We start from the raw sequence: 16,622 nt of genomic DNA on the forward strand, positions 1-16,622 counted from the left end.
TGTTTTGTTTTGTTTTGTTTTTGAAGGTGCCTAAATGAAATTTGCTGACAATACTCAGGGGAGACACCACTAGCGACTCTGCTTTCTTCGCGGAATGCACTGAGCACGAGGACTGTCCCGAAGGATCGGTGTCCAACAGAGAGGAAAAAAAAAAGAGAAAAAGATTAAAAAAAAAAAAAAAGAGAGAAAAACCAAACCACGACACCAAGAGAGGAGGAACGGGGGATCCCCGCCGCCCCCACGGCTCTGCCTTCCGGGTCCTGGCACGCAGGCAGAGCGGAGGGCGCAGAACAGACCCTCAGTTTGATGCGATTCGCTTTGCCAACTCGACTCCAGTGGGAGAAAGGAGGAGGAGGAGCTCTGTCAGCACTGCTCAGCACTGCGCTCTGCCATGGGCGCACAGCACCGCGCAGCCCCTGCGTTCTGCTCCACCTGAGAGCCCAGCACCAGGAACCCGGCAGCGCCGGCTCACTTCTTATTGCTCCTAACGGCATCGCGGTGCAGGCAGGAGGAGGGCAAACGGCTCCCAGCAGCACCGCCTGCCTTGCTGCAAACGCTGCGGGTGTGGGAGCGATTCCTGCAGCCGAGGCTGTGCTCACATCACCGCGTCCACCCCGTTCATCTCCAACCGTGTGAGCCCTGTGCCAACCCTGCACCCGGCCCCACGCAGCACCCAGCACCCAGCACTGCCTGCAGTGCAGCACAGCCACGGCCCTGCACTCCGAGCTGCTGGGGAATGCTCATTGCACGGGGCATTCCTTGCATGCTGCAAGGAACAGAGGATGGCTGATCGGACCCTGGGAGGTCACTGCATCTTCCCTCCCCCTGGAAAGCAGATCCAGGCCCTTCTCCTTCCCAAATATGTTCCTCTAGAAAAGAAATGAGCATCAGACAGAAGGGGCTCTGGTCCCTGCCTGGCGCTCCCAGCACCCACGTGTGACGCAGAGGATCTCACTGCAGCACAGCTCACAGAGGGGCAGGAGCCAGGGCTCCTCGCTGAGCAGTGAGGATGGATGTTACCCAACCAGCCTTGGAGTCCTGGGGCAGCACGAGCAGTGAGCAGCTCAGCACATCAGCTCCTGTGCAGAAGCAGTGCTGGCGCTGCGCTCCTGGAGCGCCTTCCCTTCCTTACCAGTTGACTCAGATGCTTCTCCCTGCACCGAGGGTTCCCTAAGGGGGTGCATCTGCTGGAAAACAGCTTGAAGGCCAAGGAGCAGCGGCCAGGCAGCAGTGGCCAGGCACCGTTCTTCATGGCTACACCCAAAGTCTCACTGTGCTTCGCATCAGAGATGGGTACAGCTCCGAGCAGCTCGCCCTGCTGGCCTCCAGGCTGGTGTGCCTCAAGACAGAGCTCTAAGAGCCAGGTTTGCATCCCATGCTGCAGCGATGGCCCTCGACACAGCTCTTTCAGTGGGAAGTCGTCCTCCTCTACCACATGGATGCACACAGGTGGTGAAAAGGCCCTGCTTACACCTCGGGTCTGGGTAGGAAGGTTGGAATCCCGCAGACGTGATGGCCTGCAGGAGAGCAGCAGCAGGCGGGCAGCGCAGCGGGGCACGGAGCAGCGGGTCAGAGGGGCGGCAGCTCCGCTGCTCAGCCCTCGCTGCCCTGTGCTGATCCTCACGCTGTGAAGATTTCGGTTTCGAATGCAGACTTGAGAAAAACGTACAGCAAAGGGCACGAGGTCGTCCTGCTGTCCGAGGAACCGCCGCACTGTTACAGCCAACCCTGAGCCGGGATTGAGCACAGCAGCACCCGGAGCCACCGGGGCAGCAGCTGCCCAGGAGTGGGGTCAGGACGCAGCTCTGCTGATTGGGATACCTCATTCTTTTGTTTTGGTTTGTTTTTTTTCACCCCCCTCCCTCCCTTTCCTGTTTTCCCCTCTCTTTTAAGACCCAGACCTTCGTGCACTCTACCGCATTCAGGTTCTTTTTCGTTGTAATTGTGCAATGAAGAGCAATTCTTGGGGGCTGGTGCTGGTGCGTGTGTGTGCTTCCCCTGCTCTGTGCCACTCCGATGGCCAAGGAGCAAAGCGAAGGGATGGCACACGGGGCAGCAGAGTCTGTTCTGCTCCTGCACCCCAATGCTGCCCCATAACCCAACCTGGGGGCGATGCAGCCCTCAGAAGGGCAGGCAAGGAAGCTGTAGGAAGCTGAGGACGATGCACAGTGCACTGTCCCCACTCGCTGAGGCTTCACCTGCACAGGGATGGCTGCGGAGCACAGCACCCCACGGTTCCCTCCTGCCTTCTGGGCCCCATGAATGTTTGTTCGCACTTTGAAGTTGGTGGCCTTGTTTTCTGAAAAGGGCTCAATCTTTCCATGCAGTCAAATCAAACTCACCTTCCCCATCGCACTGTTCTTCTCCCCACCTCCAAACCCAATCGACGAGCAGCTCGGCTGGACAAAGCACTGCCAGGGCTGCGGGATCTGTCATTAATCTCAGCAGTTTGTACCTTTGGTACGACACCAGACCCGTCTGGCTGGGAAACAGCCATAAGGGGAGCAGCAGCTCAGACTGAGGTTTGTCCTGAAACACAGCACCAGGAGAACAGCAGCACTTTGAGCACAGGGAAAGCAGCGCCTGAAGCTCTCACCTGCCACAAAGCTCTGAATTCAGACTCCCAAACTTCAAGATGGGAAGAATTTTACCTTCAACCTCTTCACACGCAACCAATGCCTTCTGAACTTCGTTGCCAACCCCCGGAGGAGCAGAGCAGTGGCAGCGTGTGCTGCAGACACCCGGCCAGGAGGAGCCCCCAGCCGCTGCTCCCAGCAGCACAGCGCAGCTCCAGCGCTGGAACACGGCCTGCAAACCGTGCTGCATCCCCAGCAAACTGCATGGAGGAAGAATTTGGAAGCTGTCAGAATTCGTGAGCCACAAATTGCTGCTGGCTTTGCTTTCCGTCCCCATCTCCCCCAGGAGCGAAGCTCGCGTCTGCTGTGTGCATCCCACGCCTGATGGAGCTCCTCTGCCAGCACAGCACGGAGCAAAACCTGCCTGCCTTCACCCATGCGCTCACAGACTTTGCTTTGATGACAGATCCCCACGTTCAACAACGCCACCTTCAAACAGCGGCACAGAGGGGGGGCAGGGGGCTGCGCTGCGCCCCGGCTCCGCGTTCAAGACAAGGGGAGGATGGGCTTCGATGGATCCTTGAGGTGATAAGATTTCAGAGGGAAAGAAACAAAAACAAACAAAAAAAAAAGCAAATGGCAATTTTTTTACTTGTGTTCTGTAATGTTTTATATGTGCGTGGTCTTTCTTAATGTAAAACTCTTGTATTTTTGTGGTTTATATGCAGCAGGACTGATGGCTGTGAGGGTGCACGCTATTTTGTAAGATACTCCTAAGCCAGTTTTCCCCAGGAGGAACAAACTGACTCAGTACTCACATTTTCATTGGCTTGTACCTGCATGTACAGTACGGGGCAGCAAGTGAAGATGATTAAAGCCAGCTTGAAAACCCCTCTGTGCTTGAGTCGAGCGTCACAAAGCGCCCAGCCACCAAGCAGGGCTGCAGCCCAACAGCGGCCCCCCCTAGGGCAAATTGATGGGGAGGAGAAAGAAATGCTCTCTTCTGAGGGACGCCCTGAAAAAGAACAGTTTTTTAGTGAAGGACAGAAAGAAGCAGAGCAGTGCGTTAAGCACAGCTTGCGTGCATCAGAGCAGCATCAGCTCCAGGCCAGGCAGTTCGCTGCAGCCTTCCTGCGCTTTGTTCTCTGCAGGCCCCCCAGCCCAACCTGCTCTCACCACCACCTGGGAGCTCCAAGCCTCCCAGCAGACTGCAGTAGGAAGGCTTGGTTTGGAAGGGACCCTGAAGGATCACCAAGTTCCAACCCCCTGCCATCAGCCGCCAGCTGCTGCAGCTCTCCCCGCAGCAGGAATGCAGCATCGCAGCCCACGGCTGCAGGTTTCTGTTGTGTACAAAGCTGTCAACTGACCTCAACTCACCCTGCTCAGCTCGGCGCTGCCCCCCCGGCTCCCAGCACTCCTCCGTGCCCAGCGCCGGGATGCAGCCCTGCTCCCAGCCCTGCTCCCAGGGCACAGAGGCTGCCTGCATCCACCGCAGCGCTGCTGTAGGAACAGGCAGGGCAGTGAGGTTTCACCGCAATGTTTTATTGGGGAATTCACATACAGACAGGGAGGCGCAGCCCGCACAGCTCGGGCTCCTTGCTGACGAGTTGAAGCTGTGGTGTTCTACCGAAGATGAGAAAACAAATCTGATCCACCCACTCTTGTGCCTGGATTAAAATGGCTGAAGCTAGCAGGGATGGGTACCGGGAATACAGGGGAACAAAACAAAATATGAAAAAAGTATAAATTAGGATGTCGTTTAAAAGTGTAAGAAAACTCACGGCGGGCTCTCAGCCCTCGATAAGTTAACTCTCCGTTAGTTAAAAGTTAAATACATCAATACCACAGATCAGACAGAAAAGCCACTCCGAAGTGCAAGTTTCACATTCTGACAGCTTGCCCCCACACTGCGCGAGAATCCTGCTTGCTCACGGGGGGAGGGAGGGGGTCTCTGAACGCCTTTGGTTCCAACGAGGGTTGGCGAGCCAAGCACAGCTCCAAACTCCGCTCGAGGAAGAGGTAGCAAGGCTTGCTTGCCCCTGGGCTTGGGCTAAAATCCAGCGCCTCAGCACCAAACACGGATCCCACCCTCTGCCAACCGAAACCCCGACAAATACTGGAGCTTTGAGTGGTTCTTAAGAGGCCTGAAGTCGCGGGCAGTAAGGAGGACAGGTCGCCCCGTTCCTCGGTCACACCTCTGCTAAGATCCCAGGACGTTTTGTGCTACCCAGAAGCGTTAGTGGAGGTTTGTGCAAGGAGGGGGTCCACCCCAAAGTGTGCATTGACTGTGCTAAATAGAGGGGAGCTCATGTTCTGGTCACCGAGGTCGCACCGTGTCTGACAGTGACGAGGCAGAGGTGGGTCTCAGTTATGGAAAGAGGCTGGGGCCGGGCAGCCAGCCTGAAAGAAAAACCCTGAATGTCTCATGGAGCAGTTTTGAAAAACAGAACAGAAGGCAAAAATGGTCACAACGCGCGGGATCATTTCCACAGCTGAGTGCTGAGGGACTGATTGCTGCCCTGGGCACCTCCTCCACCCATGGACTGTCCGTATCCCATCACACCGTTGGCTCCATAGAAGTTCATCCCAGCCATCTGCTGGGTCATCTGCAAAGGGGAGGAGAGAGAAGTCACCAGGCCGAAGGTGCCAGCCCGCATGCATGCCTCCCAGCAAAACAGCCTTCAGCAAGACTTTGTAAAGAGTTACAGCAAACAGAGGCTTAAACGAGACAGTACAGCTTCACCGAAAGCTACCCCGAAGGCTGGGCTCCACTATCACCAGCCCAGCAGTTAGACCTACAGAAGCAGACTCTCCTCATTCTCAAGCATGAGACTTTTTCATCTTATTACAGAAGCTGTGCCACTGCAGAATCACAGTGTGCTATTATCTGACCTTTCAGCAGCAGCACACAGCATGAATCAGCAGCCAGCAGAGCTAGCTGTGCTCCCCTCTGTCTCTCAGCAGCACCTCCTGCTATTCCTCAAACCAGCCCATGAGCCCCCAGCCTTCAGCTCAGTGCAGACTGACGCTGCTGGACAGACACACAGCACCCAGGTAATGTGAAGTTCTGGCTTGGACACAGGACACTGCAGCTCTCTGCCTACAGCTCGCCATTCCGAGCAGCCAGGCGCTTCCACCTCTCCTTGGACCTCTCCACGAAGCCCTGAGCTGCTGCTTTCCCACCTTGATGCATGAGGATATCACCTTGGAGCTGATACCTCCTCAGGCGCCTGCCCACCTTTGGAGCTGAGAAATTTCAATGCCAGCTGATGCGACGCTGATTTTTTGTTCTCCACCCCGAGAGCCCTGAACGCATTACCGCTTTGTGACCCCTGCATGGCAGCAGTGCCACTGTGCCTCACTGCCCCAGAACACAGGCTACGAGAGCACAGAAGTCACAGGTCGGATTCAACCACGCTCCTCCTCCGTCCACCCTCGGGTCAGCAGGAGCCACCCCTCACCTGAGCGATGTTCCACTGGAGCTGCTGTGCTGGCTGCACGCCGTAGACAGGCTGGGGGACCGCCGCCATGCCAGCTACGTAACCGGCCTGCTGCGCAGCCATCATCCCATTGGGGACACCGATGACAGCTGCCTGCACGTTGCCCACGTATCCAGCAGGGATGGCCATGGGGGTCACCATCCCCGCAGCCCCGGGCTGGGCCATCACACCCACTGACGGGGCCATCATGCCTCCCATCACGCTGCTGGAGGGGGGGACTCCCGGGAAGCCCGTGTACGCCGCTGCAGGATACGCCATCTGAGCCGGGGCCATGAACATCGCTCCTGAAAACAGGCAGGGAAGCGACGAAGGGAAGGAGGGCTGTGTTGGCTGCCAGGGTGGGAATGCCGACCTTCAAATCCGACTGCAACGCTCGCTCGGCTGCGAGTCCAGGCTGAGCAGCTCATTGTGCTCCTCAGCAGCACTCGAGCACCAGCCACCCTCCCACAGCTCTGCCTGACAGCCATCAGGGCGGCCCACCCACCCAGCATCAGTGCGCTGCTCTATTCTGAGACCCGTTACCTTGCGCAGGCAGCTGAGGTGTCTGAGAGCCGTACAGGGAGAGGATGGAGTCTTTAGAGAGCTGCTTCTTGCCCGCTTCCTCCCCTTTGCCTCCTGGCTCGGGGAAGAGATTCAGGTTTTCAGGAACAGAACCGGCACTTCCAGATGTAGGCATAGAGCCGGAGACCTGAGAGGGACGCAGCACAGGTGCAGCAGCATCCAGCACAGGGGACAACAGATGGCGTCCCCTCCGCTCCTGCACCCCCCCTTTGGCAAGCACTGACGCTCCCTGCTTACCTTCCTGGAGTCAGAGTTCAATCCCACTGATGCAAAGAGATCCAGGTCCTTCTCCAGGCTGCAGGGCCGGCCGTTGGTGAGGGCGCTCGGCACAGGAGCATCTGGGAGAGACAAGGAGGTGACAGACAGGGAAGGGAACCACTAGAAGTTGACAGAATTCAGGAGACCAAGCACTGCACCGGGGGTCACTGCAGCGAGCACAGCCAGGCTGGGGGCCTCTTACCAAGTCCTAGCAAGTCTATGATGGGCTCAGTGGATTTGGGAGAACTTTTCCTAGATTGCTGTGTTTCTTCTTTCTTCTGAGGCTGGGGAAAGAACAGCAGAAGTCTGGCTCAAGTCATCTTTTAGCTCTGATACACAGGAGGCTTTAATGAGATTAAACCCTTGAACATCCCTACCCCCCACTAGACAGAGCAAGCATTACAAAGTTTTTTGTCCCATTATATCAATACGAATATGCACGCTCTAAACCAGAGAGAAATAACAGCCTGAGCCTGGAAGCCAAGCAGGCAATAGCTGGATTCCAATCTGCCCTGTGCTGCAAAGCAGAGCACATCTGTTCAGTATCTGCCTGAGTGGTGGAAAACAAGCTACTGCCATTAGTGTGACTCAAAGCATCCACTGCTATGACTGAGGCCTGAAAAAATGCTTCCATATGAAGCTGCATTGCCTCTGTTCTGTGTGAGAGCAGCCTACAAGCGACCCGTGGCCATAGGCTTACCATCTTCACCTTCTCAAAGATGATAGGTTCCAGCTTTCTTTCTGATACTGGCTCGTTACTCTTTTTCCATTTGTCATCCTTTTCTTTCTGTAGAGGAAAACTCTGATGTGAGGGTCAAAGCTCACACCACCACACGGTGAAAATACGGACCAGGCTGTATTTGCTGCTGTTAACCTGAAGGGCCCCCATCTTGCGCCCACTTTTCAGACTCCTGATGAGCCACCAAGGCAGCAGCACAGACCAACACCTGAAATCAGTTCTGCTCCAAGCACAGAGTTGCACAAATTACCTTCAGAGGTTCCTTCAGTGCTCCTCTGCACACCGACTGAACCCGGCTGGCCTCGCAGAGGACATTAGTCACTGACACAGGAAACATGCAGACCTATTTTCATGCACTCACCTCTTACTCATGAGACAAACCCACACTTAGCTTCATGCCCACAGGTGCTGAGGGACTCACCCTGAACGCGTTGATGTCGATGCTCCGGTCCAGGTATTTCTTCTTCTCGTACTTATCACGAATGAAGCCTTCCACAGCTCTGCAAGCAGCTTGTTAAAGACAAACAGCTCAGGAATGGAAGATGTGCATCGCACTGTTTGACACGCGGATACAAGGTACAGGCTGTAACTAAACTAATGACTGCCTAACGAGCATTTCCAGCAGCAACTTAAAATAATATAGTCATAGTTCCAACTACTTTAGCTACTCAATTTTGCACCTCTGGGCTATTCCAAGCACGACAGTGCTATAACAGGTACATCAAGTAAGGAAAAGGACACTTCCTACTATTTCTCCTTCGATACATATTTACTTTGACCATTGCTCAAGAGCAGACATGCCATCAGTGCAAGAGACAGCAGTCAGAGACGGATCCTCTCCGTGCAATCCAGGAGCTTCTGCCCACAGCTGATGCCCAGACATGAGAAGCAGAGCCTCCCAGGCAGGGAGGGCAGCAATGGGACGAGCTGGACAACCCCCCCAGCAGCAAAGAAAGGATGCTGATCCGTCTGAGGTCGCCTGAAGTTCTCGGGCAGGAAGGCTTCGTAAAGACGATTTGCTTTTCCGTTCCCCATCTCCTGCATGCACTGCAATTCAAAAGAATCCTGACATAGTTTTGCAGACATGGAAGCTCGTACATCAGCACTGCTGGCTGCCAAGTGAGAATCCACCCGTGGCAGCCAGAAGGCGCACGCAGGCTTCTCAAGTCTGCTCTGCACACAGCAGCCCCTCTTCAGGCTTTTGCTGCAGCCTCCAGGCTGGGAACCCCCCCTGCAGCACTCTGACCCCTGCAGAGCCGGCCAGCCCTGAGTGCTGCATCGCACTTTCAATGCTAAGGCAAAATAAACAGCACCTCAGCAACCGAGCTCACATCCAAAGTTCAGGATTTGTCCTCTAGAAACCTCGAGGAAAGGAGGTGGGCAGCAGCTAACGACAGCAGCTGCCTTTGGCAGATGGACAGGAGCTGGCAGCGTTTGTCTGCGCTCTCTGGTGTTTGCTGAGGCTGCCGTTAGGACATTTCCTCTTCCAACCGAACCAGGCCTGATAACTCGATCCCCTTCCCATCTCCTTGGTCTCTCTGAAGACTCTATGGCTTCTTCCCAGCTCACAGCACCACCAACACGGCGACCCGCCTGCCTCACCTGCCTCACCTGTATTTGTTCCTGCGTCCACTGGTCGAGGTTGACAGACTTCACCCTGGATATGTGGACGCCCAGGTTCCTGTGGATGCCAGCACAACGAATGCAGATGAAGATGCCGATGTTCCAGGATGCCCATCGTGGCCCTGTGAAGAGATGTGTGCGTTCACAGCACGCGGCCAAGTGGCTGAGAAACTGCACCCAACCAACCAGGACTGAAGAACCCAGGGCAGAGCTTCGAACCGGACAAGTTCAGAGTGCTGAGAGATCACCTCCCTGTTCTTATTGATAGAAGCAGTATTTTATTGACTCCCTCTTGCATTGTAACAGCTCTGCACAAGAGAAGTTCAAAGAGGAAGAGGTAATAAAGCAGGCATCCCATCACCCCGAGCCTACAAATCCCAACCTCCTTCTGCTTAACCCACCGTGGCACAGTGGGCTTCTGCTCCAGCAACAGAAACCTGCCCACCACACTGATGGTGAGGGCTCCAGAATACTGAGGATGGGCTCCAGAATACTCACAGCTGCTCTGAAAAAGCAGCACACAGTGTTCAACACACGGGATGGTGCGGCTGAGGAAGGAGAACAGCACCCAGCCCCATAGCTGTAACCAGAGCAGATGTGGTGGGAGGCAAAGAGCCCCCCCAACCTCCCCCACCTGCTCAGGAACCAGCCAGCACTGCTCCACGTGTCTCCTTGCTGCTGCACTGACCAGCACAAACCATCCACACCCCTCTGTAGGAGCTACAGGCATTGCTGCAAAGGGGGGACTCTGCCTCAAAGCAAGTGATGCTGCGGTGCAAGGAGGGAAGAGGAGGAGGAAGTGGCTTTTCAAAACCCTAAAAAAGCAGCACTGCATTTCACAGCCACCCAGCTCTGGGTGGGCACAGGTTGGATGGGGCTGAGCAAAGTCACTGCCCTGCCCAGAAAAGCTCCCAGCTCATCTTCGCTGCTCCTGAGCACCACGATGTGAGGGCCTGGCATTAGGATTAAGCACGAGATTCAAGGTTAGATTTAACTGTAGATATATTTAGCTTTCATAGGGCTAAAAGGATTAATAGTCAGCTAGATACCCCATCAGGGCTGCAGTAATCAGCTCAGCTCCATCACATGGGCCACCTCCCACCCGGTGTGCTCTGTGCCTGCTGGTTGCAGTGCAGGACCTGGAGCAGCCAGGGCTGAGTGCTGGGCTGCAGCTGCAGCAGTTTGGGGGTGGTGGGGCCACCCTGAGGGCCAGCAGGAAGGTGGGCAGCCCTGAGAGCTGGGGCTGTGCTCACCATCACCCAGTGATGCTGTGGCCATGCAGAGATCAGACCCGAGTGCCGTGCCTGGGAATGGGGCTGGTTGTGTCTTCAGCCTGGTTACGCAGCCCTATAAACCCCCTCAGCCCACCTACCCAGCCTTACAAACCCCCTCAGCCCACCTACCCAGCCTTGACGCTGTGGCAAACCCCCAGAGGAGCAGGTTGCCCTGCCATCCCACACTTCACACCATTCTCAGCACCCCAGGGCAGGGTGCAGGCTGTGCAGATGTCAACAGGCCTCCCGTTTCCCCTTTCAAGGCCACAACGAAGGAACCCAGTCTGGAAATCCCACAGGGGGGGCAGCCGTGTGAGGGCAGAGCTCAGTTCAGCCACCAACCCCAGTTTCACATCCTATTTTCAACGTGGCTGATGCACACAAGGCCCCAGCTGAAAGCATTTAGAGAAGCAACTTGAGTCGCGTGCTGCAGCATCAAACCTGCACAAAATGCAGCTGAGGACTGCAGTGGAGTTGGGGCTCCTGGCACTGCTGCCTCCTCCTGCAGCCTCTGGGCCCCACGGCGCCCACAGAGAGCAGAGGACAGCAGAGCTCAGTGCACACACTTGGCTTCGGCCACCAAAGCAGCCCTGCATGAACACAATGACTGTTGTAAGAGCAGTTCCCTTTGGGCAGGCACCCTCGCAGCTCTCAGATGGCTTTAGAGCTTCAGTCCCAAATGAAACTCGCTTTCTGTATGCAAAGCTAAGTTCTCTGCACTGCCAGCCAGCAGCAGGTAGGCCAGCTTGATGCTGCAGCCCTTCTGTTTCAGTATCACATCTAATTTTAGCATCCATGGAAGCAAAGCAAGTCCCATGGCACCAAGCAGCGCTGGGCATCGCTTGTTCAGCTCTGAGCAATCAGCTCATGCCCCGTGCAGTGCCTCCAACACCACAAATCCTTCCTGGAGCAGGAAAACCATCTGCAGGTGAACAAAGGATTAAAGAAAAAAAAAAAAAAAAAAAAGGGCAATTTTTGGTTAAACAGGCTACAAATCAGCCCAGAGCTCAGCCACCTCCAGCACAGCAGCTGTGTGAGATGGGAACCCCTCTGGGTACAGCCCTGCCCTGCTGGGCTGCAGCTCTGTTGCAGAGGGCTGAACGCAGCTCTGTGTGCGAAGCTCTGCTATGCAGGCAGTGCCCCCAGCAGCCAACTGCACGGCCTGCTTTATATCCAGCACGTCCAAACAAAGGCTGCACAGCGAGCTGCCCACACCAGCAATGCCTGCAGGACCAACCCCTCGACCAGCCCTGCTGCCAAGGCTCCCAGGTCCCCTTAAACCCAAGCTCAGCCTGGCCATTCTGCTTCACACAGCCCCTTGCTGGAAGTTCACAGCCTCAAGTGACTTGAACCCAGGAATCTGCAGTGGATTCGCAGCTCGCCCTTTATTCAGGCATTCCATTTTGGCTCCAGCTGCTCATGCAAGTTTTCTCCACTAATAACCCTGCAGAAGGCATTTAAAAATAAAACAGAAATTGGCTGCAAAGCCACCGCTCTGCTAAGAAGGGGGGGGGGGGGGGCGAGGAAAAATAGATGCTTTAACAGGCAGGAAGGAGAGCACAGGGCTACCCAGAGCCTGGTGAAATCTTCCCAGTGCAATGCAAAGCAATGTCTGACCTGCAGGTCCCTGCCTGGGGCAGTGCAGAAGTGCAGAGGAGCCCAGCTGGAGCTGGAAAGGCGCTGCTGCAGCCCCCGAGCCCAGCAACCAGTGCAGTGTGCTGGATGCAGGGATGGGGAAATGCTCCTCACAGAAGGGAGACCCAGCACAGAGACGTCCTTCCCCGTGAGCTTTCTGCAGCACTTGGGTGTCACTCCAACTTGGAACCAAAGGGGGGAACAGCCAAGCACCCGGCAGCTTCCTTCCACCCGTGCCTTCCTCATTCTGGAAGGAGATTGCTTGGCAACTTACTGAAATTCATTCTGTTCATAGAAAAGCGATGACAAAAAGCTGCATTGCAAAACAGCTTCCTCTGCTCTCGAGTGCAGATGTCTGTTCTGCAGCTCAGCACTTATTTAGGGGGAAAACAAGGCGAGTTCTGCTTGCAAGAGGACAGCACAGTTAACCTCAGTGTCAGGATCCCTCGGTTATGGCAGGCAGCCACTGACACTGCTGGGCGTTCGTCTGGCTTTGCTGGACAGACAGCTGCAGTGCTTACAGGTCTGTGAGCTGCAGGTCCTTCCTGCTGCTTTGGGGCAGCAACGTTTGTCCCTTCAGGACGTGCTTTGAAAGCAACAGCTTCACCAATCCATGCAAGACAACCGTAACCAGCACCGATGGCAGCCGAGCCTGAGGATGGAGCTGAGAGCTGGTTGTATCTGGAGCTATAAGAAGCTGCTCCTTGCTCTCAGTCCCCAAAAAGGATGAAATATTCCTAACAAGGGGGCAGAACAGAGCCAGGATGGGACTGCGTGCTGACAACAGAGCTGTGATGGCCCAAAGGCAGTGCAGGTGAAGGCAGCTCTGCAGGTGGAGTTCCAGGGCAGCTGCTCACAAAGCTCCATCTCCTCTGCCCCACATTTCTTGGGACGCACGCAGCAATCGCTGCTCTGGGCCAACCTGGAGGAGACCAAAGCTATTCTCGACTCGAGCTGGTTTTGATAACCTACTTGTATACTGAAAGGCAAATCACCTTAAAGCTGCAGAGGCGCGAGCTCCTGAAGGCCTTACATAACTCAGCTGGCAGTTACTATAGGAACAAACTTCCAAAGTTGCAGCTATGATGGGAAAAAAAAAACCAATCACATGGCATTTTTGGACCTCCGATTTACACCCGCTGCTACACAGCCACTCACCACAGACCCAGCTGGTAGAGAACAGCAGCATGAAAATAGACACGGCTTGCTAAGATGCCCTCCGCTCAGAGGATTATCTTTGTGACTCAGCTCTGCGTGCCTCCTAACAGAGAACTTCCAGGAGCTCTTTCCTAATCACAAACCAATCACTGCCTGGCTTTCTGAAGCCCGTTGCAGGTGAACAGAACTCATCACCACCCGCAGCTCTGCTCTCCCATCACAGTTTGTTTCAAGGTGCTCCTCTGCTAAAGCCATCTGAAGAGAACGTCTGTGATTCAATAGTCTGCTGATGGAGGACCTGAGTCACAGCAGGACTTGCTGGGTATCTGCAACGTGTTTTATGTTCACACTCACTGACCCAGCTGCCCTTTGCTGGAGGTCCCAGCTCCCCAGTGGTCCCATCACAGCTCCTCATCCTGCTCTTCCCGTTTTCCTCCACAGCTTCCATTCCCATCCCATATTTGACCACCTCCTTGTGGGCCTCAAAGTCCCATCCCTCCTCCAGGTACAACAACCCAAACCATCAGATCAGGGTTCAGGCTGTGTTTGGCCACAAATCCATCAAACCACTGCAGTTATGAGGAGAGGGCGAGCTGGGCACGGCACCACAGCTCCCCTAAGAGAAGGGGAGGCTGAAGGGGCGACAGACAGAGCTGGCATGGCAGGGCAGCCTGCATGGCTGGGTGAGCATCCCTCTCTGGGGCTGCCTGTGCAGGAACCGACCATCCCAGGTGTGAGAGGGAGAGGAGAGCAGAGAGGAACGGTTTGGGAGAAGGAGAGAATCAAACAGCATTAGCTCAGTGTTGTACAGGACCAGCACATAGATTCAGAGTCAGAAACACAGAGAAGAACCCGGCTCACCCAAGTGTTACCCAACACAAGGCAGTTCCTGGTTACTGCAAGGCACTCGGGTCACGTCCCATCTCTGGATTGCACCACATCCCTCCTGCAGCCACATCACTGCCCAGCCCCAGGCTCACCCTCACATTCAACAGTTCAGCATCTGACAATTGCCAACGCAGTCACACTCTGACATCTCACACACGTGGCACAAAGCCCTCAGGAGGCTCCGTATCAACGTGCCAACAGAAGGGATCCCACCCTCCAAAGGCATTACGCTCAAGCATCACAGGGCAGCAAAGGCCTTCCAGTTACGGGGATGATGGTAACTCAGCCCCTCCAGCTTTAAGGCAGACACTCAGCCAGGCTGTGCCAAGACTCCACGCTTCTGATCAGGGCTACAGGGATCCTGAGAGTGCTCAGAGCAGCACATGAAAACACACCTGCCTGATTCTGCTCAGATCATCCTCTGTTCCCATAGTCAGCACCAACAGGAGCTTTGCAATGCAAAGAGGAAGCAGCACACTACGCAGCTGGCCCCACTTCCTCCAAAACAAGAGCCTCTAACCACACCACACTGTTTGTTGCTGCAGAAGCAGAACCTCCCTGTGCTCATTTCCCACTTTCCTTGCCTTTATTTCACCTCCAACAACTCACACACGGGCAGCTCTGAGGAGCCCATAGGGATGCTCCTGGGAGCCAAACTCAAACAACAACACAGGGAGGGTCTGTGGGGGTACGTGCAGTTATGGCACCGTGGGTATTGAAACCTCTACATATATAGCTCTCAGTATAGAGGTAGGAAAAAAATACAGTAATGAAACCCAGCAAGAAGTTAGGTCATTGGGAACACGCATAATGGAAGTGTGGGTGGCATCTGAGCAGGCTCTGCTGTGTGTCATGCGAGCTCTGAAACGCTCAGATCAGGCAGCAAATCACTACGAGATGCAGGAAGCTCAGCACAGCAGCACAGCCAGGGCTCACAGTAAGTGCTTCCCCAGGCAATGAGCGAGATGCAGGGCTCCTGTCCTGCCTTCCCTGCAGTGAGGCTCAAGCAGAAGTCCCAGTGACAAAGCGGGGAGCAGCAGCAGAGCACAGAGTGCACAGAGCACCAGGGCATTGGGGAACAACCTTGCTGGGAAGGCCCCAGTGCAACAGCAGCCCATTTCCCCTGGCAGGTCCCAGGTGCTTTCCCAGCCACAGCAGCTCCCAGCTTTGGTGGTAATGTTTAGTGAGTGATACCCTGCACACCAGGAGAGGCTGCATCACTGTACCAAAGCCGGACAGGAGTTGATAAGAGGATCTGTTCCCACACTGTGAGCGTCGCCTCACGCCTCGCAAGCCGTGATAAGAGCTGTGTGTGCCCTTGGGCCAGCATGGGAGCCAAGAGATAAGGGACACACAGCAAGGGGCAGGCTGCTCGCTGCCAGCACTCCCACCTCCAACCGATACGGAGCAGCACAGCCAGGTGTGGGGCTGGCAAAGCCCAGCAGAGCCCAGTGCTGCGGGGACACCGAGTTTTGGGGTTCTCTCCAGGCAGCACACAGAGCCTGATGGGAAGCAGAAGGGCTGCCGGCTCACCTTCCAGCAGGGCTCTGCAGCTGTTAGAGGACACTGCAGCAAGCAGACACACACCTCCAGCTCCTTACAGCCCGTAAGGAGCCCGCAAAGCCCCAAACCCTTCGAGCCGCTCAGTGAGTGGGATTTCCAGCCGGCATCGCTTTAACCCTTTCGGGAAGCAAAGCGCTGCACAGCAGGGAGCAGAGCAGCTCCCACCGCCCAGCCCTGCCCACCCGCCCCTGCGGGCTGCAATGCTTCGCTTTAGGGATTTTTTTGGTGTGTGTTGGGGGGGGAGAGAGAGAAAAGGATTTTTCCTTTTTTCTTCTTCCCTCCTTTTTTTCCTCCTCCTCTTTTCCTCTTCTATTCCTGGGGCGCTGCTCTCTTCATAAATCATCCCTCCTTTTCTCTTCTGCTTTTCCCCTCCCCGCTCCCTTCACCCCCTCACGACGCCCCGATCCCCGCCGCCCGGCAGCACCGCACGGCCCGGTGCGGCGCGGCCGTCGATGCCGTTACCTTTGGCCTGGCAGTCGGCGCAGTACTTGTTCTCCTCCTCGCTCAGCAGGCCGCCCAGCACCGCCTGGTACCGCTCCACATCGCGCACCGATTTCCCCGTCATGGCGCGGCCGCCGCTGCCCGCCCGCGGGTCACGGCGCCGCCGTCCCGGGCACCCGCCGCTTCCTGCTTCCGGTCGGCGTTGTAGGCGGGGCGACGAGGAGAGAAGCCAATAGGAGGCGGCGGAGGAGCCTTAAGACCGCCCCTCGTGACGTCACTCTCGTTGATTCGCTGAAGTGCGTCAGAGCCAATGGTGGGGCGGTGGCGGGGGAGGCATGAATGGGCAGTCACGTGGTGCGCTGGGAGCATCGCGCGGCGGATTTGTGGGGGTGCAGCGATGGGGGGG

General features: G+C 55.8%; 2 protein-coding genes across 2 annotated transcripts in view; one reads left to right on the forward strand and one right to left on the reverse strand.

Moving 5' to 3' along the window:
* Positions 1–902, forward strand: part of RIMS3 (regulating synaptic membrane exocytosis 3) — a 10,957-nt gene extending 10,055 nt beyond the window's left edge. The window contains exon 8 of the mRNA XM_042834164.1: positions 27–902. The gene's annotated coding sequence lies outside the window, so the exon portion shown is untranslated. The remainder of the gene's footprint in view (positions 1–26) is intronic.
* A 3,195-nt stretch (positions 903–4,097) lies between these two features.
* Positions 4,098–16,368, reverse strand: SMAP2 (small ArfGAP2). The gene is made up of 10 exons (XM_042834156.1): positions 16,238–16,368; positions 9,246–9,379; positions 8,596–8,681; positions 8,056–8,134; positions 7,596–7,682; positions 7,098–7,179; positions 6,875–6,975; positions 6,599–6,764; positions 6,038–6,360; positions 4,098–5,182 (listed from the first exon to the last, which is right to left on the reverse strand). Exons 1-10 carry the CDS (start codon positions 16,338–16,340, stop codon positions 5,057–5,059), a joined length of 1,287 nt encoding a protein of 428 aa, XP_042690090.1. The 5' UTR covers positions 16,341–16,368; the 3' UTR covers positions 4,098–5,056.
* Between the last annotated feature and the right edge of the window lie 254 nt (positions 16,369–16,622).

Source organism: Centrocercus urophasianus, unplaced genomic scaffold (genome assembly GCF_019232065.1).
Source record: "Centrocercus urophasianus isolate 14NV4802_14NV808 unplaced genomic scaffold, USGS_Curo_1.0 seq_43, whole genome shotgun sequence".
Lineage (NCBI taxonomy): Eukaryota > Metazoa > Chordata > Aves > Galliformes > Phasianidae > Centrocercus > Centrocercus urophasianus.

What these genes read in the sequence shown, in the direction of transcription:
- SMAP2 (XM_042834156.1), bottom strand. Translation starts at nt 16,340, where the DNA reads ATGACGGGGAAATCGGTGCGCGATGTGGAGCGGTACCAGGCGGTGCTG. An exon ending in TGAACTCTGACTCCAGGAAG is followed by an intron (nt 6,765 to 6,874) that starts GTAAGCAGGGAG and finishes CGTCCCTCTCAG; the next exon opens with GTCTCCGGCTCTATGCCTAC. An exon ending in TCCAGTGGAACATCGCTCAG is followed by an intron (nt 5,183 to 6,037) that starts GTGAGGGGTGGC and finishes TCCCCTTTGCAG; the next exon opens with ATGACCCAGCAGATGGCTGG.